Source organism: Triturus cristatus, chromosome 5_2 (assembly GCF_964204655.1).
Source record: "Triturus cristatus chromosome 5_2, aTriCri1.1, whole genome shotgun sequence".
NCBI classification, from domain to species: Eukaryota; Metazoa; Chordata; class Amphibia; order Caudata; family Salamandridae; genus Triturus; species Triturus cristatus.
The window spans coordinates 338,401,811-338,426,827 of NC_140588.1; the positions used below are offsets into that span (position 1 = coordinate 338,401,811).

Here is a 25,017-nt window from a genome sequence, read left to right on the forward strand (position 1 = left end):
GTAATGGAATGCGTTGTAAAGGTAGTTTTTAAAAATGCGTTGTAGTGTCATGCGATGTAATGGAATGCGTTGTAGTGGATGTTGCGTTGTAAAAATTGCGTTGTAAGTGTAGTGCGTTGTAATAGTTGCGTTGTAAAGGTTGTTCACTCTCTTTCATATAAAGGTCAAGCATATTTGTAAAAAAAGAATGAAAATAAAAACTACAGTGTAAAATTAAACACACTAAAAACCTGTTAAATGTTTGTTGCAAACAGATATTAGAAACAATTTAATATAAGTATTTATTTTCTTTAAATAAAGAAAATATCTGCAGTAGCTTGGATTGTCTAGAAACATGCAGAGAGATTCTATCTTTTCTCTAAGGAGTGCAAAAAAACATATTCCCTCTGCTTGACATTGTAAGCTATTAAAATAGAGCAGATGAACTAAAAGCAACGCTCCGTTTTTGTTGCTTCAAACAGCTGCTTCAATTATGCTCCATGACCCGACCTGCCTTTCACCTGGGCTGCTTACTCTGGCAGCAGGCACTGTGATGTCAGAACTTGACTCTAATAACTTACAGTATTAGAGTGCTGACGTCTTTTCTTTATAATCAGCGACTGAGTGTGTCACAAGCCGCCGATTCTAAAGAAATTAGAGACTGCCGTTAATACTGAGATTACAGAATCCCATGTATTATAAAGTGGATAAAAAGAGTCCACTAGGAAATGGGGAATTGTAGAAGAATTGGTCATTCCGGGACCAGTTCCTTATGTAATTGTTTATTTTCCATGATCTTTCACTTGGAAAGGCTGTCTGTTTTCAGCAACTAGAACCCCAGTGTGAAAGTAGAAAACTACTAATTCCAGAGGAGCGGGTAACTGTTGTCAATTGCCCTATTAGAATTTTGAGGCCATTCAAACTGAATAGCGGGAAAAGGGATCTCCACATGATTTGCTTCTGTTGGAATTTGGTCATGTTGCTGCTGACAAAAAATGGATGTTACTAGCTTAAGTGATGCTTTTCCCTCCCGCCGTCTAAATTAAATCTGGTTGTGGAGGACTTTATGATCCAATCTCAGATACCCAAAAAATGAATAGGAAATCTAAATTACATTCTTGCTAATTTTCTAAATCTTTTAAATCAAAATATGCCTAGGCAATATGAATTTGACCATCGTCTGTTACTAAGTAATGCTTCAATCTCAGTGTCAAAAATGCAGTATCCTCGATTAATTAGATTAATGGTACGGAGAAAGCAAATTCAGGTCACGTAGGCTGTCTTTCACTTATGTGCCATGTTGTCCTCATGGATTCCGTTTAAATTCTTGCGATTCCGTTTACATTATACTCTGTGGAATGGTTACATGAAATGTAATTTTAACATTATTAAATGTAAATTGTGTGCCCCGGATAGCGCAAGTTTTAGTCATTGTTTCTGTTTTTGTCCTTGTTTTGAAGGATTGTGTAAGTCTAATTTTCAAACATATATTTAGGAAACACAAAACTAGGACACTAAGGGCCAGATGTACTAAGCTTTTTTGCAGTTGCAGACAGGCCATTTGGCTCCTGTCAGTTATGAATATCAAACTGTGATTCAGTACCATGTTAACAAATCGCAGTTTGGTTTTGTGCCCAAAACCAATTCAGCATTAATGCCATAGTAGGATGATATGTATTAATGTTTTGCGACCGGATTCTTGTCACAAAACAATAATTTACCGGCTAAAGAAGTGTAGTGGTGATGCATTCTCAAACGAGAATGGGTCCCCTGGGGACACCTTCCCTTTTGGGAATGCAAAAAAAATGTTTATTTAAGAGGACCACTGCCTCCTCATAAACAAACAAAAAACACACAAAGTTAGTTTCTTTTCTAACGCAGTCCTGTTTTCTTCAAAGGCTGCATGTAAAAATCAATCACAGACATGGTGGTCTGCTGACCCAAGCAGGTCACCATGGCAGTGAGGGTGGCAATTCCTAGAGGTTTGCAAATTGTGGCCTACCTCATTAATATTTATGAGGTGGTTCGATTTGCGACCCACTGGGAATCGCTAATTTAAAATTCAAACGTACATACATTATATATATATATTTTTTTTTTTCAAAAAGTTTATTGTGCAGAAAAAAAAAAAAAAAAAGGTACAAGCACGGGCCTACAACCACCTGGGCCGGCCGCTAGTATTCCAAATGATCAAACAGTTCAAAAAACAATGACTGGCCCACAGGGGCTCCGCTAAATTACAGGAGATCAAACTGCACATAAAGGGAAGTCAGGATACACCCTTTTAACATAAATATCAACAAAAGTAAAGAAAAACAAAAGGCAAGGCGAAAAACATTGAAAGGGCGTCTAACCACGGCAGGGGAACTCCACACCCGACCACCCAAGGGTGGTCAATAAAAAGGAGGCCTGAGAGGGAGGGGGGGGCCACGGGAGAACCAAATCTATACTCAGATGAACGAAATAAGCAAGGCGTACATACATTATAAATTGCCATTTCCACATTGCAATTTGGTAAAAATATCAATTTGGAAATATCAATGATTAATTTTGCTACATATGGCCCTAATAATGTCCCTCAAGTATATTTCTAGCTTACAGTTAAGGATGTATGTTTTAGAAATGTCAAATTTTAGATTATGTGTAAATTAAGAATTTTAATTTGTGTCTGAAGCCCCATGTGGGGCACTGATATAAGATCATGGCACTGATCTTTTAGGGGAGTAGCCTCACCTGCATGCACTGGCCAAACAACAGGCTTGCACCGAGACACCACTAGGCTTAGTTAAAGGCTATGATGTGTGGAAGTTGGGAGAAGCAGTGCTGGGAGCAGTACCTAATGTTGTGTGGCGGTTCTGACCATGAGCTGGGCTTCTGCAGTCTTCCTGCCTATCACTGGTGCAGGAGGGAGTGAACTGTAGGTCCTCCAGGGTTGTCTGGCAAGGACCAGTGCTGCATTGGTTGGTCCGATGCAGGACCTGTGGCCAGAGACCAAGTTGGTGGCTTCGCAGAAGTCTGGCAGAGACTGGTGAAAGCAAACCAAGCCCTCTCAACCTGACTGTGGCTTGGTGTGGGGCCCCTACCACTAACCCACCTGTGTAATGCAAGTGGTCATTGAGGAATCTGAAGTCTGTAATGCCTTGCACAGCAGTGCCTGCTCATAGTTTGGGCGCAGATTAAAGATAAATTGTTAGGCAGATCAGAAACAATGTTGTTGCCATAAACTTGTTGCTTACTCCACACTAGGTAAGTCTTAAATTGCGATTCTCCTATTAACATGACTAGAGAATCTTGATTTCACTAAAGACACGGAGGCTATCATTATGCATTAATCCTTTAATGCAGTCACAACCAGCCGCACTACATCACAAAGAAAGAAACAGTTCTAGAATGTAGTGAGCAGGGTACAAATGGCATGAGGCACAAACAGACTGCCTCTTTTAAATGCAATGAAGTAAATAAAGTTCAGAGATGAGGTCCAACTTGATCTTGAAACTGAAGGTAGTGAGAAGTCCGAAGAGAGGTAAAGGTGAAGTTAGGTGATCATGCGGGATTATCTGAAAGAAAGAGGAGAATGATAAGAGAATCATAAGTTAAGAAGGATAATAAAGTCATAAGTTAATATTCAATGCAAAATACACACAGAAGAAAAGTATATATAGTTCAAGAATTACTCCAAACAAGGGGGGGGGAAGGGTGGGATAATGATAGCCTCCGTGTCTTTAATGAAATGCAGATTCTCTAGTCATGTTAATAGGAGAATCGCAATTTCATTACAAGACCGGAGGCTACATTATGCATGTTGGTAGCCTTGAAGTACAACATCAGACATATGTTCAATAGGTTTACAGTAATGGTGAGCGAAGGTTGAAGCATTGGACCAATCGGCCGCTTTAAGAATATCATTCAACTTACCTCCAGACCAAAAGGATTTGCTTGCCATAGCACCTCTGAGAGAATGAGCTTGGAATTTAGAAAGGTCGATTCCAGCTAGATTCATTACTGACTTGACCCATCTAGCAATGTCAGAGGAAGCAACTGGTTTAAAGGGTTTAACAAATGAGATAAGGAGTTGTTTGGCAGCTAAAGGACGAACGTCCTTCATTCTCAAGTCATATTCTCTCATACAGTCTACGACACACAACCTTTTGCAAAGATCAAAACGAGGATAAAAAATAGAGTCCGACATGGTTTTAGTCCTTCTAAATATCAAATTTAACTCCAAACATATCATAAGATCTATAAGAAATATCCAGACATTTCACATCGGAAACTCTACGACAGGAGATTAAACATAAAAGAGTAGCAAGTTTAAGCGAGAGGCATTTTCTGTTAAGATAAGCATTATCTGGCCAAGAAGAGAAAAGGTCTAAGATAGCTTTAACATCCCACATGGACTGGTATTTGGGTCTGGGAGATCTTTTAAGTCTAATGCTTTTCATAACTCTACAAATAATGTTGTTCTTACCTACCGTCTTACCATTGATGAGGGAATGTCCAGCGGAGATTGGTGATCTGTAGCAATTAATAGATCTATAAGATAATCCCCTGTCAAATTGTTCAACAAGGAAATTAACTATATTGACCATAGGAGCTTCCAAGGGATCCACGTTCCTTTCCATGCACCAACAAAACCATTTCTTCCAAATGTTATTGTATCTATAGTGCGTTCCAGGTGCTCGTGATTCTCCGAGGAGAGAAAGAGCTGATGACGAAAGGCCAGACAGTTCGTTGGATTGCCTGACACTTTCCAAGCAAGAAGGTTCAAATTCCCTGAAGTGATTAGGTGGTGATCTAATCCGTCTGCGTTTGTGACCAGACCCTTGCTCGCTGGAATGAGGAAGGGGATGTCACAGGAGAGTTCCAGAGTGGTCAGGAACCATGCCTGAGAGGGCCAGAATGAGGTTATCAGAACCAAGGAGCATTGGTCTATTCTGACTTTCTGTAGGACCCTTTGTATCATAGCAAAGGGAGGGAAGGCGTAACCCCGAAGGTTGGGCCAGCATTGGAGAAAGGCATTCACCGCTAGAGCTCCCGGGTCTAGCATCCAGCTGAAATATTTTGGGAGTTGGAATGACAGTCTGCTGGCGAACAGATCCACGTCTAGTGGCCCCCAAAAAAGACAGAGAGTATTGAAAATGTTCACATTGAGTTTCCAATCGGTACGGTCTGAAAGGAATCTTGAGTTCCAATCTGCAGAGAGGTTTGACTTCCCGGGAAGGTATTCCGCCTTCAGAGACATTTTGTGTTCTAGACAGAACATCCAGAGTTTCTTCGCTAAAGCGGATAGGTCTGCTGATTTGGTACCGCCAAGGCGGTTGATATATGATACTGCAGAGATGTTGTCCATCTTGAGAAGAACAGATCTCCCTTGAAGAGAGTGTCTGAAGCTCATTAGGGTGTATAAACCCGCTGTAAGTTCTAAGAAATTTATGTGGTGGGAAGATTCCGCAAGCGACCATGCGCCACCATTGTTTTGTTCGAGGAAACGAGCGCCCCAACCATGGAGGCTGGCGTCTGATTCCAGAATGAATTCCGGGACAGAGCCAAAGATTTCTTTCCTATTCCAGGCATCCAAGTTCTCCAGCCACCAGGAAAGTTCCGATCTGGCCTCCTGATCCAGGGTCACGGAGTCTCCGTACCAGAGACCAGACTTGAGAGCTTTCCCTTTTAATCTCTGAAGGGCACGGTAATTCAGGGGGCCCGGGAAGATAGCTTGGATGCTGTAGGAAAGGAGGCCTATAAGTCGGGCTAATTCTCGTAGGGTTATAGAATCTTGTTTTAGAACATACCTGATCTCTTTCCGAATTTTAGCAATTTTCTTGGTAGGGAGAAGGAGAAGACAGCTCGAGGTATCTACAGTGAATCCGAGGAATTCTAGAGACTTGGAGGGTGTAAGGATAGATTTCTCCCTGTTAATAATGAAGCTGAGACTTTCGATAAGGTGGATGGTGGTATTGAGGTCTTTCATGATTTGGCAGTAGAGTTGAGACATGATGAGGATGTCGACTAAGTAAATAATGAGGCGAATACCCCTCTCTCTCAGGATAGAGACAATGGTCCTCATGATCTTGGTAAAACACCAGGGGGCAGAGGAAAGACCGAAGGGAAGAGCTTGGAATTGGTACAGACGTTTTTTCCAGGTGAATTGAAGCAAACGCTGGTGTTCTTGTGCCATAGGGATGGTAAAGTAGGCGTCCTTTAGGTCTAGTTTTACTAACCAGTCTCCTTTCAAAAGAAGGTCCCTCAGAAGGTGAATACCTTCCATTTTGAAGTGTCTGTAAACTAAGTATTTGTTCACTTCTCGAAGGTTTATCACTGGTCTCCACCCTTTTTCCTTTTTTTGAACTAAGAAAAGAGTGCTGATAAATGTTTTTAAAGACCAAGGTACTTGTATGATAGCTCCTTTTTTGAGCATTGAAGAGATTTCCTCTTCGACAATCTTCTGATGTTCTTCTGAAAGAGTTAAAGTATTTGGGGGGTGAGATTGAAACGGAATATCTATAAAGTCTATTTTGAAACCCTGAACGGTCTCTAGAACCCAAGGGTCTTGAGTTAGGGATTCCCATATATGGTAGAAGAGTTTTAGTCTGCCCCCTACTTGGGAAGAAGAAGAAAGAGGAGGAAGACTTACTTGGAAGGTTGGAGATGTTTGGATTTCCGCGGGATCTGTAGCCTCTGTTACGTGGTCCTCTGGCTCGATGAGGGTAGAATTGTTGATTGGAGGGGTAGAAGCCTCTACCAGAACCTCTGAAGGATGAGAAGGGCCGCTGGATACCGCGGCAGGAAGAATGGCCCCTTCTTCCACCCTGTCCAAAAAGGTTGGTGTTGAAAACACGCTTCATATTTGTTTGGGCCCTATCAAGGCCGGTAAAGGTGGCAACGTATTTGCCGATTGATTTGATCATGTCCTCTCCAAAAAGAAGACCCTTAGGGTTGTCGGATGGTTCTTTTTCGGCTAGGTCACTCAGTTTAGGGTTAATCTTGGTAAGGATAGTTCTCCTTCTTTCAATGTTTAGGCTCGAATTCGCATTTCCAAGAAGGACAATGGCTCTTTGGCTCCATCCGCGAATCAGGTTGATATTGAGAGGTATATTTGAAATGTGGGATTCTTCAGCTAGGTCAAGAATCCTAGTGAGGGGACCGAGGATGTCGAGGAGGTGGTCCTGGCAGCCCTTGAGCACTCTCTCAAGACCTCTTCTAGGGTCTTTCCCTAGTTTAAATAAAAAATTTATTAGGTCGGGATCGAGGTTAGGGGTTTGTGAGACCTTATCATGAAGAGAGGGTCTTGGGCACTCTGATTTAAGAGTATTCCTTGTTTCTCTTTCGAGAGAGTTTCTTAGCCATCTCTTAATGAACTTAGAAACATGTTCCTGAGGGAACCATTTCGAGCTATTTGGGTGGGAGATACTGAGGGGGGAGAACATTTATTCTCCTAAGGGATTGAGTATAATATTATCAGAAGAGGAGGGAGATTCTCCTTCGCCAGGATTATTAAACTCTAGCTCTTGGTTTTGGTTGTCTAGATCCAGTTCGCAGTTTTTTGATTTTTTATTCCTTTTGCCAGGAAGTGTGAGGTCATAGATGGGATCATCATGATCAGAGGGGAGAGATCTTTTTGTAGACATGACTTCTTTTAGAGTAGATAACATGCAAGATCGCATTTCTTTCTGCAAAAATTGTTTAAAAGAATCATTGTTGTGAAGGGGAGAACTAGCAGTGGCATCATCAGAGTCAAGGTCTGACATTTTGCCAGTAATTGTGTAAGAAAAATAAGTTCAGAGGGAGTTATATTAATTTATGGTAATATTATTATTTTATTTTTTTTGGTAATATTAAAATCTCCCCCCTTTTTTAAATTTTTTTTTATGCTTGAATAGAAAGTAAATGAAAGGATGGCAAATGTAATATATAAAGCGCCCTTTGAAATAAGGAGCTTTTAGTAAAGATGTGGCTGCTAGAGAAGGCTTAATCAAATCTATTTTAGCCTGTTTATGAGTATCTCCTTGGGTTTGAAGATGAAACAAGGTTTCTCCCTTTAAAATATATTTATACGCGATCTCCGGCAGCAGCTGATCGGAGCGGAGTAACTGAAGCTCTCGCTTGAGCTCAGCTGCTGTCGGAGAAGGAAACTTTAGAAGAAAGCTCCTAGGAAACAAGCTTACGCTGCGGCTCCGTTGCTAGGGTGCTTTCGTTTAATAGGCGTGACACGCTCGTTCTGTTTTGGCGAGCGCGTCGAGGAAATACCAAAAAGACGCGGACATTAAGCAAATAAGGTGAGAAATGAAATCTCTCGCATTAGAAAGGGGTGCGCGCCTTAAGGGGTTTGGAAACAAAAGTGGACAAGGTAATTAAAACAGAATTAGATAGGTACGGGGGAGATAGAAAAGATCGACGACCTAAATAGGAAGTCGGTGGGGAGGGGTTGAGGAGGGGGGGGAAGCCCATAGTCACCCACGCGAAGGGAAGCGAGGAGCTGTGAAGTAAAGAGCGATAAACAAGCTATAAAAATAGGCATAACAAGCAGTAAATCGTTAGATACAAGTATAGCATGTTATTCGGTAGATCGTTTGTAAATCAAGTAAGAAAAGTTGATACAAAGCAATTTCTAAAAAAGAGAGGAAGGTGTTGTTACTTATCTGCCTGTGAGCCGCATTTAAAAGAGGCAGTCTGTTTGTGCCTCATGCCATTTGTACCCGGCTCACTACATTCTAGAACTGTTTCTTTCTTTGTGATGTAGTGCGGCTGCTTGTGACTGCATTAAAGGATTAATGCATAGTGATAGCCTCCGGTCTTGTAATGAAATTACGGTGTAAACCCTTACGTATACTTGACCAATATAAATTTACATCCAAAGCAGACAGGCGTCTTTTTTTTTTATTTACCAAACTTTAGGAAAACTGTAATATGTGGGGTTTAGTATTGGGTGGCAGCTACTCTTTCAGTACTAGGTCATTAACGCTATATTAGATCTCAATAAACTCTTCCTAACAGTGGTCCTTGTCTTATATAGAGTTGGCACAGCTGTCTGATGCCTTCTTTGTCATACACGGTCATACCCCTGCACAATCGCCAAGTCATTCGCTCATCCACCAACTATTTCAGTTTAATACAGAAGTGATCTTGATTTTCTTTCCTTGCAGTTAGAAAATGGATTGAACTATGAACAATTATCACAGTGGATAAGAGCAGATACGATGCACATAATAAATGTCGAAGTGTCTCTGCCCAAGTTTACGATGGAAGAAATGGATGACCTCACACACACACCCTGGGTGGCATGGGGATGAGTGATGCTTTCAGCAGGGTAAAAGCTGCTTTTTCAGGGATGTCTGAAAAAAATAACCTTTATGTGTCCAACGTATTGTACAAGGCCTATGTAGAGGTGAATGAGGAGGGCACCGAAGCAGCAGCTGCTGCTGGTGTTGTAATGGGACTAACTTCAATGCCAAACACTGCCGCATTTGAGGCAGACCATCCTTTTATATTCTTTATTCGACATAACAAGACAAACAGCGTCCTCTTCTGTGGAAGATACTGTTCCCCGTAGGATGAGCACTTTCCCTGTTCAAATGTCACCTTCCCAGTTAAGAGCCCAAACACTGTGCAATTTGTTCTATTTCTGTTACATGCTTTACACAGTGGTGTAAAGAAAAAGTAAATTTAAGGTTTGTGTTATCATTGTTGTCATCACTATATAAGCTTCTCATTTTTATTGATTACTGATTTCCATCTGGATCCAAAAGGCTCAGTTAATCCTGATTAAGTTACAGTGGGGTTTGGGTTTAGAAGTGGTCGCTATAATGACCTTGATAGCAATGAGAAACAATTGGGAAGATCACAAAACACATACATCTGTTCTGCGGCAAATGGGAAATATCCAGATTATCATAGGATTGTACAAAACATGATCAATTTGTGTCTTTAGGTTTGCATCAGCGTAAAAAAGGGTTTAAATTAGGCTGACGTAATTGTGTAGTGTCCACCAACAGAAAGCCTTCTGATCATCTTTAGATTTGAGTCAAGAGATACCTAGACATAGCAATGTTCCTAATTTTTTCTCACTGGAAATAACACCCCAAAAAAAACAAAGTGAATTAAGGAGTGCTTGAATTTTCTCAGATGTTAAAGATTGCTCAGGTCACATTCTAGTCCATTGTGTTTTTGCTCACTGTATCACTCCAGACAGTGACCAGCCCTGTACAAATCAGTTTTTGTCCTACTCCAATAGAAACAGTCCATCTCAAACTGGGCTTAACTTGAAAGGACTATGAGAGGATGTGCATGAGATGAGAATGAGTATCTGGATATGGATCTTCTACAAAGAGTGAAAGATATATGGCGCAGATACTATTACCGATAGTTCAGTTCCAAGAACATGAAGTAATGTGTGACCATTAGAGACTTGCCAATAATTACCATTTGCCACAAACATCACTGGTTTCAGAGAGATAATTCCATTGAAGCAACAATGCCCTTTTCACCACCAATCTTCTCCCAAATGATTGGACATAGGCTCAAAGAATAAGGAAGAATTACAGTTTCAAAGACTATATGTTTTCAACGTACCTGGGTAAAGCCAATAAAGTGCAGCTTGAATTCAGCGGCACATTGGGCGTTAGGCTTTCATATTTGGGCGTAACTGACACACTTAGGCAATTTATTGCAACTAAAAGATAAGTGGTGGAAGGAACGTTTGAAATCATCTCAGCTGCTCAAGACCACTCCACAAGTTGATCTTTTTGCCACTGTTCAACTCTAAACAGAGTTCACCCACATGTAATTCAGCCTTGGTCCTGCTCCAATAGGAACAATTCAGCTGAACTATCAGGTCACATCACCTTCAGACACGAAAATAAGCAACACGGGTCTGGTGTTGACCTTCTTGGGCCTTATCAGTGAGGTGAAGCTTGAGTTCCATAGCACAGTGAACATTGACCCTCATCAGGGCATTCCCGTTGCACAATGAGTTAATAGATGGATATCTTGAATTAATGTCAGCCACTGGTAATTGCTCAAGACCTCACTCAAGTTCATTGTTTTTTGTCCATTGTGCCAGTTTTACTACTGAATATCAACATGAAGGATATCAGCATACAAGAATATCAAGGACAGAATATAGAGGGGCAAAATATTGAAAGGTAGATGCATATAGGGAAGTATATGCTTACTTTTCCTAGCTCTACATTTACGTACCTTAAAGATATACACACCAATTAAGTAATTATATATGTGGAATTAGGTATAGAAAAGCTAGACTTACCTGTCAATATTTTGTTTAGATATCATGTCTTTGATATTTAGTACACTAGATAATCTGACTTTGATATTTAGTATGCACAACTTTATGTCACTCTAGATAGAGACCAGCCATTTGCAAATTTGTCTTGATCCTACCCCAGCAGTCCTGTCCAAACTGCCAGATCAGGTCCCCTTCAACATAAAAGTGATGGAAGCAGAGGTGAAAGAATTACTGTAATGCCACTTGGTGATTAGATCTTAAAATTTGTTTTTCAGTGCACCAGACCAAATGATAAAACCAGAAGTTTTTTTATTATTGTCAGATTCATAAATTTGTTTTGGAAATTTGTATTCTTCCATTCTTCTCTATTCTCCTCCCATCACATTTCTGTGGTGTCTTGCATTTTCCACGTCCAGCTTTATGGATATCTCGAAAAAAATGCCCTCTCTCTTCACTTTCAATAGCTAAAATTCACATTCTGGTTTTCAATTTCATCTTTTCTTCTTTTTTTTTCTTTGCCTTATGTTTATTGCCTCAGTGGCTTATGCTCTCCTCACTACCCTTGTCTTCTCCCATCCAGTGTTACATTCCCAGCCGGCGTCAAAGGTCTTCCTAGGACTTTCCTTTAATTTTGCACCTACCCTAGTAGCACATTTGTCCAGCTTCAAACCTATTTCAAATGCAAATTTTCACAACTAGTTTGTTCTGATTTTTATTTCGGACGTGGAGGCAAGTATTATACCTCTAGTCTTATTTTATTATATCTGAGCAGCCCAGATAGCCCAAAGGGCCAACAGTCAAGTCATTGCAATAAGTAATCTCTGTGTGCTGTACACCCTATATATAATACTCTGTTGCAAATTGTAAGGCTTCTCATCTTGAGGTGGTTAAGAGTTACAACTGAAGAAATTTGAAAACCACAATAAGTAATAGCAGTAAGATCATGAGACATACCACCTTTCTGTCAAATAATATCTCTGATGCATAAGATCACTGGGTTCGATAGTTGTTTATCACTGTAAAACAGGTGACATCTTCTAGAGCATGTAATAAGGAGGGATAATATTCACCTCAGTGTCCTTAATAAATCAGGAATTTCCTGGCATAAACACAAACTAATTAGAAATCTGCATTTCAAGGCAAGACCCATGGTTTCCTTTGTATTTGTGTAAAGCATATCCACTATAGTGGAAGAGCGAGCTACTGGTTTTCAATAAAAAGTGTAGAAGTCCAGATTTCTATAACGATGTCCTAGCTTCAGGATATACTCCTATCTGGAACCTACAAACAATGCTTCAGATACTGCAGTGCTTATAGAGCAATTGTCTAAATTTGTTTTGACATCACTAGTAAACAAATGCTTAATGTATCTGACCCATTAAGGTAAGGTTTGTTAAGACACTTGTTTAAGTTGTCTTTGAAAGGGTATAAGGAGAAAATTGCACTAGACGAAGTTCATATTCCTGAGAAATAAGGACATAATAGAACTACTGTGGTACTTTTGGTGCTTCTATAAATATGAAAATAACCCCCAGAATGGGGACATTGTCTAGGATTAGCACCCAAAGTCTTAACATCTGAAAATCTCTTGAATGTTACCAAGCAGAACATTGGGGCTCATTACGATGGCGGAACGATCGCCACTGTCGGGCCGGCGGTGGCGATCGTTCTGCCATCGTCATGAGATTTACCCCACCACATTATGATGGCGATGGTTATCCAGGCGGATGGAAAGTCCGTCTGTTGCTTTTCCGCTAGTGGCAATCGTCACGATTGCCTGCCGGACGGAGCAATGGGCATTAATATGGTATCGGTGCCTAGCAGGCACTGTCCGCCATATTAGGATGTCGAGTTTAAAATGCCTTTCATTGGCGGCAGCGCCGCCATGGAAAGACTGGCGGGGATTGCGTCCAGGGGGCCATTGAGGGCCCCCCTTGTTTCTGGGGGAGGTGGAGGCACTTGGGAGCTACCTATGGTACCCCCCTACATTTTGCTGCACCAAGTGGCAGGCACCATGTGGTGCAGCGAAATGCCAGGCATGCGATTTTAACATCGCGGTGGGTGCTGCTGACAGCAGCACCCACCACAATGTTACATTGCAGAATGCGACCGCCATGGTGGCGGTCGCATCCTAATTCATAGTGCGGGACCACCACATGTCTGGCGGCCGGTCCCAACACCGCTATCCTAATGAGCCCCAAAGTTGCCAGATTTACTGAAGTCATCTTTAATCTAAGGGAAGTACAATCGGGGCAGTTCAAAAAGAAAGCTAAAAAGAGGACAAGTTCTAAAGAGAACCGTTTTGAGGGAATACTCAACAGAATACCTGTCAGAAGTCTACAACTAGCACATGTACACCCACTCACTTACCGATTAACAATATATGTTCCACTGAAACAGTAACTACACAAGCATTAGGTCTTCTAAGAGAGAGCCTCGGACGACAAGTGTCCTAAACAATGAGAACAAAAGATGCAGCTGCTGAAATTGAATTGAAACTCCTTACCAACCATATCTACACAAAGTTCTTCTAGATACTTTGTAAGCTTTAAAAGTGCCTTGAGCCCAGGAGTCCTGCATTAGGCTAACATCTGGTTGTAAAAGGCCCAGGATTCACCAAGATGACCTGAAACTTTTCAATCCCTGACTTATTGGGGCCAGTTCACAAAGGGCCTCCGCACTCATGGCGGAGGCCCTGCAGTCATGGCAGAGCCCTCGCACTCGTGGCGGGACATCCACAATGGGTAACTGCTGTATGGAAGCCCACCATGAGTGCTGGTCCCCACTACCTTTGCTGGGTTTCCACCACCACAAATGCGGAGGCCCTTCGTTAATTGGGCTAATAGTGTCTGGGACACTATGGATTCACAATGGATGCAAGAGAAGGGCTGCAAAGAAGGGGAATCAAATGATAGTACAAGGTGAGTTGACAACCAAATCTGAGATTCCTAGGATCCAGTTTTGAGAACAAGTATAGCTGTTTGCCTCCACAGATTAGCCAGGCATCTAAAGGTCATTGGAAATGGAGGTAAAACATAGTTTAAGATGTGAGATTAATCTTGACAGAAAGTATCTGACAAGTTGAGGGACTAAAATGATTGAGAAACTAGTTGCCAAAGTGTAGGAAATACCTTGAACGCAGTCTGCTATGCAATTGTGAACTCCTGGAAGGTATTCGGTGTTCAGTGACTATAGTTTTTGAACATACAATTCACAGAACCTTGTAGACACAAATGTGGTTCTCCTCATTCTTGCTGATTGACTATCCACCCTGAGAAGTGTTGAAGACCTGCTTCTTCATTTTAGAAATGTCTGGGCAGCAAATGAACTCTTTGTAAAGCTTCTTTTAGGAATTCACCATTAGACACTTCTTAGTTTCCATTTCTTACTCACCGGCTCTCATCCGTTAAACCTCGCTTCTCATCACTGTCTGCTTATCCTTACCTTATTGGCTCACAGTCCTCATCCCTCAATCTTCATTCCTTGCTTCTCAATCCACACCTCTCATCTCTCATGCCTTATCGCTCATTCCTCCACCGTCACCCAAAAATCCTCATTCCTCACTTCTTATCCTTCCCACTCATCTCTCACTCCTTATCCCACACTCTTTTGTTTTCCTTTTTTTGGAGTTATATATAGCGTGAGCTTGACCCGAAGGTATCAGAGCGTTTTACATGAGCACCAGTTGCGTTTCACAAGGGCACATTCATTTTGGTTTGTTAGGCATGTGGAGATTGTGATTTGCCCAGAATCACAGGATGTTGAGCGTCCTTGTAGAGTCTCGAACCCAGTTCCCTAGACTTGAGGTCGACCGCCCTAACCATTAGGCCACATCCTCTCCCCTCTTAACTCATCATTGAGGATGCCTTATTCCTCATCCCTCACACAGTGTATGCAGGTGCTCCAGCTCCTTATTCTACATGCCCATTAACTCTTAATGCCCTATACTGCATATCCAGGAGCCTCAAACCAGTCAATGTGTCAATGCATGTCAATATTACTGCACTGCAGTCATTATCCTATGGTATTACATGCTGTACATTACAGAACCCAGACACAAATTGCTTTAAGCTTTGTCTACTGTGATTAACTTCCTCACATAGTCTGCTTGTAAGTGGCACATGTCCTACACATGGCCCCTGATATGAGAGGAACAGACATCGGAAAACGTAATATTGCACCCGACATTTCTAACTTGGCCTGCTAAATCGGGGAATGAGCATCCAAATTATGAATTTCTTCACATCCCACAGAATCAAAAACACTGAGCAATATTCCCATAGACAATATGTTTCATACCTAGAATTATGGGTCTGTATTATCAGCCAGAATTCTAGCATGGTCGCATCCTAATTCGCGGTGCGGGATCACCGCATGTCTGGCGACGGTCACAACACAGCGATCCTAATGAGCCCCAAAGTTGCCAGATTTACTGAAGTCATCTTTAATCTAAGGGAAGTATAATCGGGGCAGTTCAAAAAAGAGAGCAAAAAAAGGACAAGTTCCAAAGAGAAACGTTTTGAGGGATTACTCAACAGAATGCCTGTCTGGAGTCTACAAACTAGCACATGTACACCCACTCACTTACCGATTAACAATATGTTTTATGTTCCACTGAAACAGTAACAAGGATTAGGTCTGCTGAAATTGAATTGAAAATCCTTACCAACTAAAGCTACACAAAGTTCTTCTAGTTGATCTGTAAGCTTTGTGCCTTGAGCCCAGGAGTCCTGAATTAGGCTATCATCTGGTTGTGAAAGGTCCAGGATTCACCAAGATGACCTGAAACTTTTCAATCCCTGACTTATAGGGGCCAGTTCACAAAGGGCCTCCGCACTCATGGCAGAGGCCCTGCAGTCATGGCAGAGCCCTCGCACTCGTGCCGGGACATCCACAATGGGTAACTGCTGTATGGAAGCCCACCACGAGTGCGGGTTCCCACTACGTTTGCTGGGTTTCCACCACAAATGCAGAGGACCCATGTCACCAGGTCACCGGCAAGTGATTTCAAAAGACAGAAAATATGTCATTATTGCTTGCCATCTTCACTGTCATTGTGTAGAACAGCCATCTATCTACATCCCTGAATCACTTGAACACCACTGGGTGCATACGTCATCAGCCCACCATGTGGCACGCATCACAAGTGAACATTTTAGTTTAATCTCCTCATTATCGCATATGAATATCACGGGATAGATGTTTCAATATTAGGAATAGTGATTACCTAATGGTGATTTTCTGAGAATTGCAATTAGGAAATCACTATTCCTAATATTCCTAGTGGTTCGCAATCGATCTACCGCATTAATATTAATGAAGTAGGTCATAATTTGTGACCAATTAGGAATGGATGCCAACACAGGGATGGTGGCCCACCATTTCTGTTATTGCTTTTAAATAAAGCTGTCTTTTTTTTTTTATGCCACCCATTTTCCTTCAAGGCAAAATGGAATGCATTTAAAAGAACATTTTCTTTTTTTTAATCTTTTGTTTGTTTAAGACAACGCAGTGGCCCCGTGGACCACTGCCTTCTCTTAAACAAATTTTTTTTTACATTCACAAACTGAAAACCGTTCTGACGGAACCCCTTCCCATTTGCAAATGCATTACAACTACACTTCGAAAGTCGGTAAATTATTAATGTTTTGCATCTGGAAATTGGATGCAAAACATTAATACATAACATTCTGATTCGATATTTGGATGGGACTCCCCATCCAAATACCAAATTGGTACATGGTCGCAAACCAAAATTGTGATTCGGTAACATGCTACTAAATCGCAGTTTGAATTTGATGCAAACGGGATGATTCTGTGAATCATTTAAAAAAAATCTTGATACATGTGGCCCACCGTCTTGAATATTCAGAGCTCCTCTGATCTTGTACTCAGGCACTTATATGTGCCAGGTCTTCTTAATTACCAAAGCTGAAGCTGTAGATCTGCTGTTTGCAGTCGCTGCATTTTGTTTTAGCTGCAGCTGCTCTATCTGAAAAGGGCTATGCAGAGTTGATTTATTAGGCTAAGAGCAGCGTGCTTAGTGTTAAGTGGCGGTAGGAGGCCCATGCCCATCTGCTCTCTGCTGCTTGTGAGCTATGATCTGGCTGACTCTTTGCTCCTGGTCTCAGTATCCTGTTGGTAATTTCATCACGTGTATTGACTTGCACTTGCAGGTGAGAGCAGATGTCCAGGTAGCTTGCCAGATTGGAGGGTGCGGAAGAGGAACTGGATGAGTGGATCTCCTGTTCCTTTCCATGACCTGCTGCAGCACCATTTCAGTTGTCATATCTTCTCCCTTCCTTATAATGTTCGCTAATCATGAATTAGACTGACAGGCCCCACAGGTTACATAGTTCATGCCTTGACTGCACAGTGGCACATAGACCCATAACCCCCATACCCCCTTTCTAAGATGGCAGCCAGGCAGACCCATGTATTTCTAGTGGTATCATATGCCTGTAAGGGGCCACAGTCTAACCTTCATTGTTTCCCAGTGATTTATCAATGCAATAAACATAACTCATGTAACCACTCTCCTCTTGTTTCCTGCGGTGGCGGCCCACTCAGTTGCACAGGGAGACACCAGCTTTGCAGTGAGATTTTTTGCTGGAACCAATTTTGGGCACATTTACAGGGCCCATCGTTTCCACAGGTGCAAATAATGCCCCTTTACAGGGTCTCTGTATGTAGTTTCTGTGACACTGATGCACAATAGCACTGTTTGCACCTTTCAGTCAAGGGGCTCCCAATAGCACCAGCCAAATGGTTCAATTCAGCCTTCTCCAGACATTTTTCCTCTGTGCCACAAGCAGCGTAATATATAAAGAATGAACACTCATTAGAAAGTTTGCCTTTCTACACAGGGACTCTGTTTTGATATATGAAGTTATTTAGGAGGATCTCTGCTCTGATGTGATTTTCTCATGAACATTTAGTGCTGTACCATGACTGTCTACTGGGGCACGTCCTATACCTTACTAGACAATTGTACCCAGGCAGAGAGTTTTTTTGTTATTTGGTATCTTCCTATGTGACAAATTAATGATGGCTAGAGTTTACAGCTAAAGGTCCTCTATCGGTTAGTATTTTACTAAAATAAGGTACTTTTAACAAATTCTATGAATATAATTTTTTTAATTTGCCCCTATGGTTTTCATGAGAGTCAGTAAAGTGAAGTAAAGTGAAAGAAAAAGAGTACACTCCTACTGCAGTACCTTGGATGTGTTGCATGTGTTTAAGGCCTTTACTAGGCGTTTACATTGCCCAAAAAGGTAATTCTGAAATTTACTTTATTACACAGACTTATCTACCTTGTTTAGCTCATAATAAAGTATCACAATGGTTGTTGAGTCGAAACCTGGACTGTGGGGGACTCGTGTTCAGCAAGAGTGCGAATGGTGGCGATGTCGGAGACCGCGATATTGCAATCCGTGCACTTACTCTAGGTGAAGTATTGGCATGTTTTTGCTTGAAAAATTTGATAAGTTTGAGCTTTCGGATAAAATTGAAAATGTCAATCCTAGTGGTGGTGGAGTTGAAACTGCTTTCAGGGCAGTAGGTGAGGCCCAGGGAGAAGAGTTGGGTTTCCGCAGTGGTGAGTTGTAGGTCTGATAGGTTAATAACAGTTCTGGAGTCTTCCATCACTTGCGCAACCAGTTGCCTCTTCTTCTGTAGTTTCATTTTTGTTTTCCACCGTTTTCTGCGCTCTCGTCTCCTGCAGTTGCGCCTATGTTTATTTTCTTCGGTGGTCGTGGGCGCAGGGTTTGTCGCCTGTCCAAAACTAAAAAAATCCAGCTCCTCCGCTAGACTGTAGTTGCTGTGTTGCAGATTGTCTCTGTTGTTGGTGCTCCTGCCATCTTCAGAGTCGGTGCCGCTTTCAAGCGCCGAACTTAGGTCCAACGTGAAGGCAGAGTCCACTCCATCATGTATCAATGCTGTTGATTGTGCCGTTGGTCCCGAAGATTTATTTAGCCTTAGGGGCATATTATCAAGAAACGGCGTTAAAAATTTTAGCGGCAGTTTTCTGCCGATAAAGCGGCGATAATTTTAACGCTGTGCTTGATAATATGCCCCTTTGTCTTTTGGCAGAGTCAAATTTCCTTGCGAACGTGAAAATCGACCCGCATTCATAATCCGCTTTATCTCGTGAGAATTTGAATGCTATGCAAGTCTGGATCGTTTCCTCGTGTGTCTTCAATCTTGCCGTGATATCATCTCGGCCTTTGGTGACTTGGGGGCATATTATCAATGGCCAGTGATAAGTAGCGCGTTATTAACAACGCGTTTCTCCAGAGCAATAAACATTGAAGAGATAGCGAGGTTATCGACCTTTTGCAGGTAACATCGCTGGTTTTCCAGCGATGTTCCCTGTAAAACGGCGATAACCTTGCTGATACGACCTACAGGATCGTATCAGCATAACTCACCCCCTATGTTAGGGATGGCTAAGTCAGGATTTTAGCAGACATTAGATTTTGGCGAAAACGGCCTATTTCGCCAAAATCTAACATCTGCTAAAATCATGTGGGCTGCCTTGTAAATATCGCGATGTAAACATCAGCGATATTTGCAAGGTAGTCCATCCGGGGTACGCCCAGTAACGCCCACTGTGCATCTCATTGGAGATGTAAATGGAGGCGTTGGGAAAAAGGTGCTAACATGCGATTATGCATGTTTGCACCCTCTTGTAAATAGGGTGCTGGTTTTATCTCCGCTTTTTAAAGCTCTTGTAAATATGCCCCTCTGTCTTTTTGCTCAGAACTATCTAGTTCAACGTTGATTTTGTGGATTTCTTTCTGAATTGCAATGCGGTCGATTTTCGCATACTTGATGATGATGACTACTAGGCGCATGAAGACCACGAGGTTGCTTTCAGCCCACTCTTTGAGCATGAGTGGGTTCGGATTGTCAAAACTGGGCACCAGCATGATCCTGAGACCTCGTGGAATGGGTCCCACATCGCGGTATTTCTGCAGGGACTTGCATTCCCACCACGGTTTTCATCAGTTTCTCAAGCTGTTTAAGTTTGGTTTTGACGCTATCATTACTGGGAGCCCCTGCAGAGGTGGAGGCTCTCTGTTGGTTATCGATTTTAGGCAAGTTATCAAACAGCGCATCCGCTGCCGCTTCCCTTTCTCGCAGCGCTTGGTTTGTCATGTTGATTTAATGCAAAATAATGTGGTGACTGCCTATAATGCTGATGTCAAGTACAGTTGATCGAGGCAGTCAATGTTGCAAAACCTCTTTTAACCTGCCTAATCCCATACATATATGTACTCACTAACGGGTATGGAGATCATAGACAGGTCCTCTGACTCGATGCTCAGCTAAAGCAGATATTTACGGGCTGGCAGGGGGCAGTGATTGTTCCATTCTCCTCCAGGAGAAAATCGTACATCCGACTGAGATAAATCACTGATGCCCTTGAAGACAAAGACGGGGTCTGTGATGCAGAGCCAGCCGCGCTCTGCTGTAATACGAAACCAGGATCCCAAGGCAAGACCACGCCGGGTCAAACACGGGCACAGCCTCCGTAGTTGATGCAAACAAAGAAGTTTATTGCATGTTTATATCAAAGATGACGCGTTTCTGTAGCGTCGCTCTCTAGTGTTCCGAGCGTGCCCCAGGGCATGCCGGGAAGAGGCGCGGCTTCGCGCCAGATAGCCGCGAGGCAGAGCGGCGTTTGGATGTGTGCCCGGCGCTCGGGTGAATAAAAGTTAATTACCAGCATTCCCAAAGCGTATTGTCTCATTCCAGATAGTCAGGAACCCCTACAAAATGGCGACGAGGATGGGATAACTCCACAGAGAAGGGAATAAGAACAGCAAGAACCCTAAACACCCAGGACCTGACTACACCGGAGCGTGGCAGCGGTGCATCCCCACCACGTGCACATAGACCGAGCAGAGAGGTCCAGCGCAGTTCCCCAGCACCACCTTCAACCCACGGGTGAGCACGAGGAGCACCAGCAAGCGCGGCCAGGGACTCCACAGAGGTGAGAGCCACGCCGGAGTCCACGTGGATGCCAAATGTACTAAGCCAGGAGGGAAGGGTCCCAGGCACCACCATAAGAGAGGCAGGATGCCCCATAAGGTGCAACACCCGGAAAGAGCACCCTTCCGCTAAACCAAGGCCAAGATGCGCAGAAGTGCCCGCGAAGTGGCACGTGGGAGCAGGGGGGCGCAGCAGTCCAGAACAGAGCGACCGGGAGCGTGCCAGAGGAAAGTAACCTGCGGCCAGCAAGCTAAAGGGGAGCAACAGAACTGGCGACCCCAGGGTCATCGCGAGAAGGGCAAGGAAGCCTTTCACCCACACGACCTGGCAGATCAGGAGAGAGGCAGGCACCAAGGAGCCCACCAGAGACAGACGACAGACATAGCTCTGTCCAACGCGACAGGGGCAGGATGTGTGCACAGGCGACGTCCCTCACCAACCTGGTCCCCTTCCTACCAAAGAGAGGTGAACCGGCGATGCCCTGTCAAGATTGGAAGCGGTATTTCTTAAACTATCTTGAGGCCTTAGAAGAAGAAGGCGAAGGAGAGTTCTCCAGTTCAAGGAAAAAGAAAATACTACTACACAACCTAGGCCCGGAGGGCATCAGGGTATACGACAGCCTAGTGAAGGAGACCAGACCCGCGGCCGACACGGAAGTATTCCAACACGCGCTGGAAGATCTAGACTATCACTACCGCCCAGTGGTGTGCACGGCCATAGATAGGTGCAACTTCTTCCAAAGAAAACAAAGCAGTGGTGAGTCGATAGACGAGTACGTATCAGCCTTACGGAAGTTGGCGGTGACGTGCAGATTCGGCACCCTTCATGATGATCTCATCAGAGACCAGATCATAATGCACACGGCCAATACGGCCATACAGGAGAAGCTGTGGGTCAATGGTGACGCCCCGCTGAAGGAGGTGGTAGCGCTAGTGAAAAAGGCAGAACTATCAAAAAGGTGCGCAGAAGCGGCGAAAAAAGAGAGTGGCGACAGAACGCCGGTCTGTAGGATATCAGACAAAAACAGACCAGAAACTCCAAGGCAGCACGTGCCGACTAACACAAGGTACCAGAGAAAATACCCTCAGAAGGCCACGAGAATCCAGAGACCACAAGGAGAGAGCAAACACACGTGCTACAGATGCGGCAGCCAAACACATAATAGCAATGATAAAGCATGCCCTGCATTCCGAGCCAAATGCTTCTACTGTGGAATAATGGGGCACTACGAGAAAGTGTGCCGGCGCAAGCTCAGCAGGACGGAGGTGAAGTACGTCGCCCAGGAAGCAGAGGGCGAGGATGAAACCCAGGAAGAGGGAAACGAAGAAGATGAAGTCCTGTGCATCGATGACCAGGTGTTGGGAGTAAATTGCACGCGATCCGAGAAACCAGCGTTACAGTTAGAGATCGGTGGTGTACAAGTGGACATGGTGGCGGATTCCGGCTCCCCATACACCATTATTCAACGGACCGTATGGGAAAACCAGTTCAAGTCCAGAGTAGGGGAGGAGCTACTACCCACAGACATCCACCCAGTCACGTTCACAGGAGAACCCATACCCATGGTGGGGTACCGACGGCTAAGATTTGAGTTCAAAGGACGAAGAGCGGAGGGGAAACTGTACGTGGCGGAGAAAGGACCTTCCGTCCTAGGATGGATGGACCAAGGAAACTTAGGGATACAACTCAACCCCGGCGGGACACGCAAGTGTTGATGATTGATGCAAAACAAGCGCACGGCGAAAGCAGATGGAAGACGGAATACCCAGAAGTATTCAAGGGAACAATAGGACGGATGACAAAATTCACGCACAGGATCCGCCTCAAGGCTGGGGCAAAGCCAGTAAGCCACAAAGCTCGCATCATCCCCTTCAGAAGCAGAGAGGCAGTCCAAGAAGAATTGCAACGACTGGAGAGAAACGGAGTCATAGAAGCGATCGAGAGCGCGGAATGGCTCGCACCACTGGTGGTCGCCCAGAAACCAAATGGGAAGGTACGTCTGTGTGTGGACTTGAGAGAACTCAACAAGAACATCTTGGTGGACAAGTTCCCGCTACCCCGCATAAACGAGATGTTGGTTGAAAACCAAAGGGGTCAAGTGGTTCTCAACAATAGATCTCACCTCGGCGTACCACCAAATTGCGCTGCATGACACATGCAACCACCTGACGTCATTCATCACGCCGTTTGGCTGTTACAAGTTCCTCCGGATGCCGTTTGGCCTAGCTTCAGCGGCCGCTGCATTCCAAAAACTCATGCATCGGCTGATCCAGAAGGTGGAAGGAGTTCAGTACTTCCAAGACGACATTCTCGTCATGGGGAAATCAAAGGAAGACCACGACGAGAAACTACACACAGTATTGGCAATACTAGCTCGAAATTGACTCACAGCTGAATGGGACAAGTGTAGATTTGGAGTGGGATCGGTGACATACCTGGGCCACGAAATCAGTGGGAGAGGAATAGAACCAAAGCGAGCGAACATTGCTGCCATCAAAGAAGCACCTACACCAAAATGAAAGGAAGATGTTCGATCTTTCCTAGGCATGGCGGAGTTCTACAGTAAGTTTGTCCCTCACTTCGCAACCAAAACGCACCACTTGAGGCAGCTCCTGAAAGAAAAGAACGCCTTTAAGTGGACACACGAGGAGCAAGAAGAATTCGGAAACATAAAACACGACGTCTGTACAGCCATTCCCCTGGAGGGGTTCGACCAAGAAGCCTTATCCATACTAACCACTGACGCCAGTGACAAGGGCCTGGGGGCGGTGTTAATGCAAAGATCACGAAACTGAGACATCACCACGGTCAGTTTTGCCTCGCGATCCTTAGCGGCCAACGAAGAAAAATTCAGTGTAATAGAGAAAGAGATGCTGGCAACCGTCTGGGCCATGGAACGGTTCAGACAGTTTCTGTGGGGCTCGAAGTTTCTGCTCCGCACAGACCACAAACCACTGGTGAAAGTCCTGACCTCAAGCGGACATGCGCATGCAACCCCCCGTATAGCGAAGATGACCCTGAGACTGTTGGATAATGTGTACGACGTAGAGTACATCCCGGGATCTAAGAACAAGGTAGCGGACTTTTTGAGCAGAGCAGCCGCAATGGAGCCAGCAGAAGACCAAGAGTCCTCAGAATGGGAGGAATACATGGTGGCAATCACCCAAGACCATAAAGGAGCGGTCAGCGCACAAGAGTGGGAAGAAGTGTACGCAGCTGACGAGACCTTAGGAGCAGTGAAAAGCTACGTAACCCAAGGATGGCCAGACAAGAGACACCTAAACAGCGAGCTGAGGAAATACTGGGAAGTCCGGGAGGAATTATCCATTGGGGACAATCCTGTGTTCCTACTGAGAGGGGATAAAGTAGTCCCACCGCAATCCGTGGTGAGCCATCTCCTAACCATTCTACATGAAGGACATCTTGGGGTCATGAAGACCAAGACGAGAGCGAAGCAGGTATACTGGTGGCCAGCAATGGACGGGCAACTGGAGAGACATGTCAGAATGTGCGAACAGTGTAGCAGGGCAGACAAAACACAAGTATTATTACGCCCACCACTGAGGAAATTCACTGGTCTGTCTAGCCCGTGGGAAATGCTTTCCGTGGACATACTGGGTCCTATCCTGAATGCAGAAGGGGTGTCCAAATACGCCATAGTGCTAGTGGACAGATACTCTAAATGGCCGTAGGTGGAAGTATGTGAAACGGCAGACACCGAGGCAGTGTTAGCTTTCCTCACGACCACATTTCTGAAGGAAGGAATCCCAAAGGTGATAACCTGCGACAACGGCCCACAA

General features: G+C 43.9%; 1 protein-coding gene across 1 annotated transcript in view; it reads left to right on the top strand.

The window, feature by feature from the left end:
- Positions 1 to 9,674, top strand: part of LOC146822954 (serpin B10-like) — a 454,260-nt gene extending 444,586 nt beyond the window's left edge. Inside the window, exon 9 of the mRNA XM_085607111.1 lies at positions 9,283 to 9,674. Within this exon, the coding sequence (XP_085463237.1) occupies positions 9,283 to 9,290 (8 nt within the window). The 3' untranslated portion in view covers positions 9,291 to 9,674. The remainder of the gene's footprint in view (positions 1 to 9,282) is intronic.
- Positions 9,675 to 25,017: the final 15,343 nt, after the last annotated feature.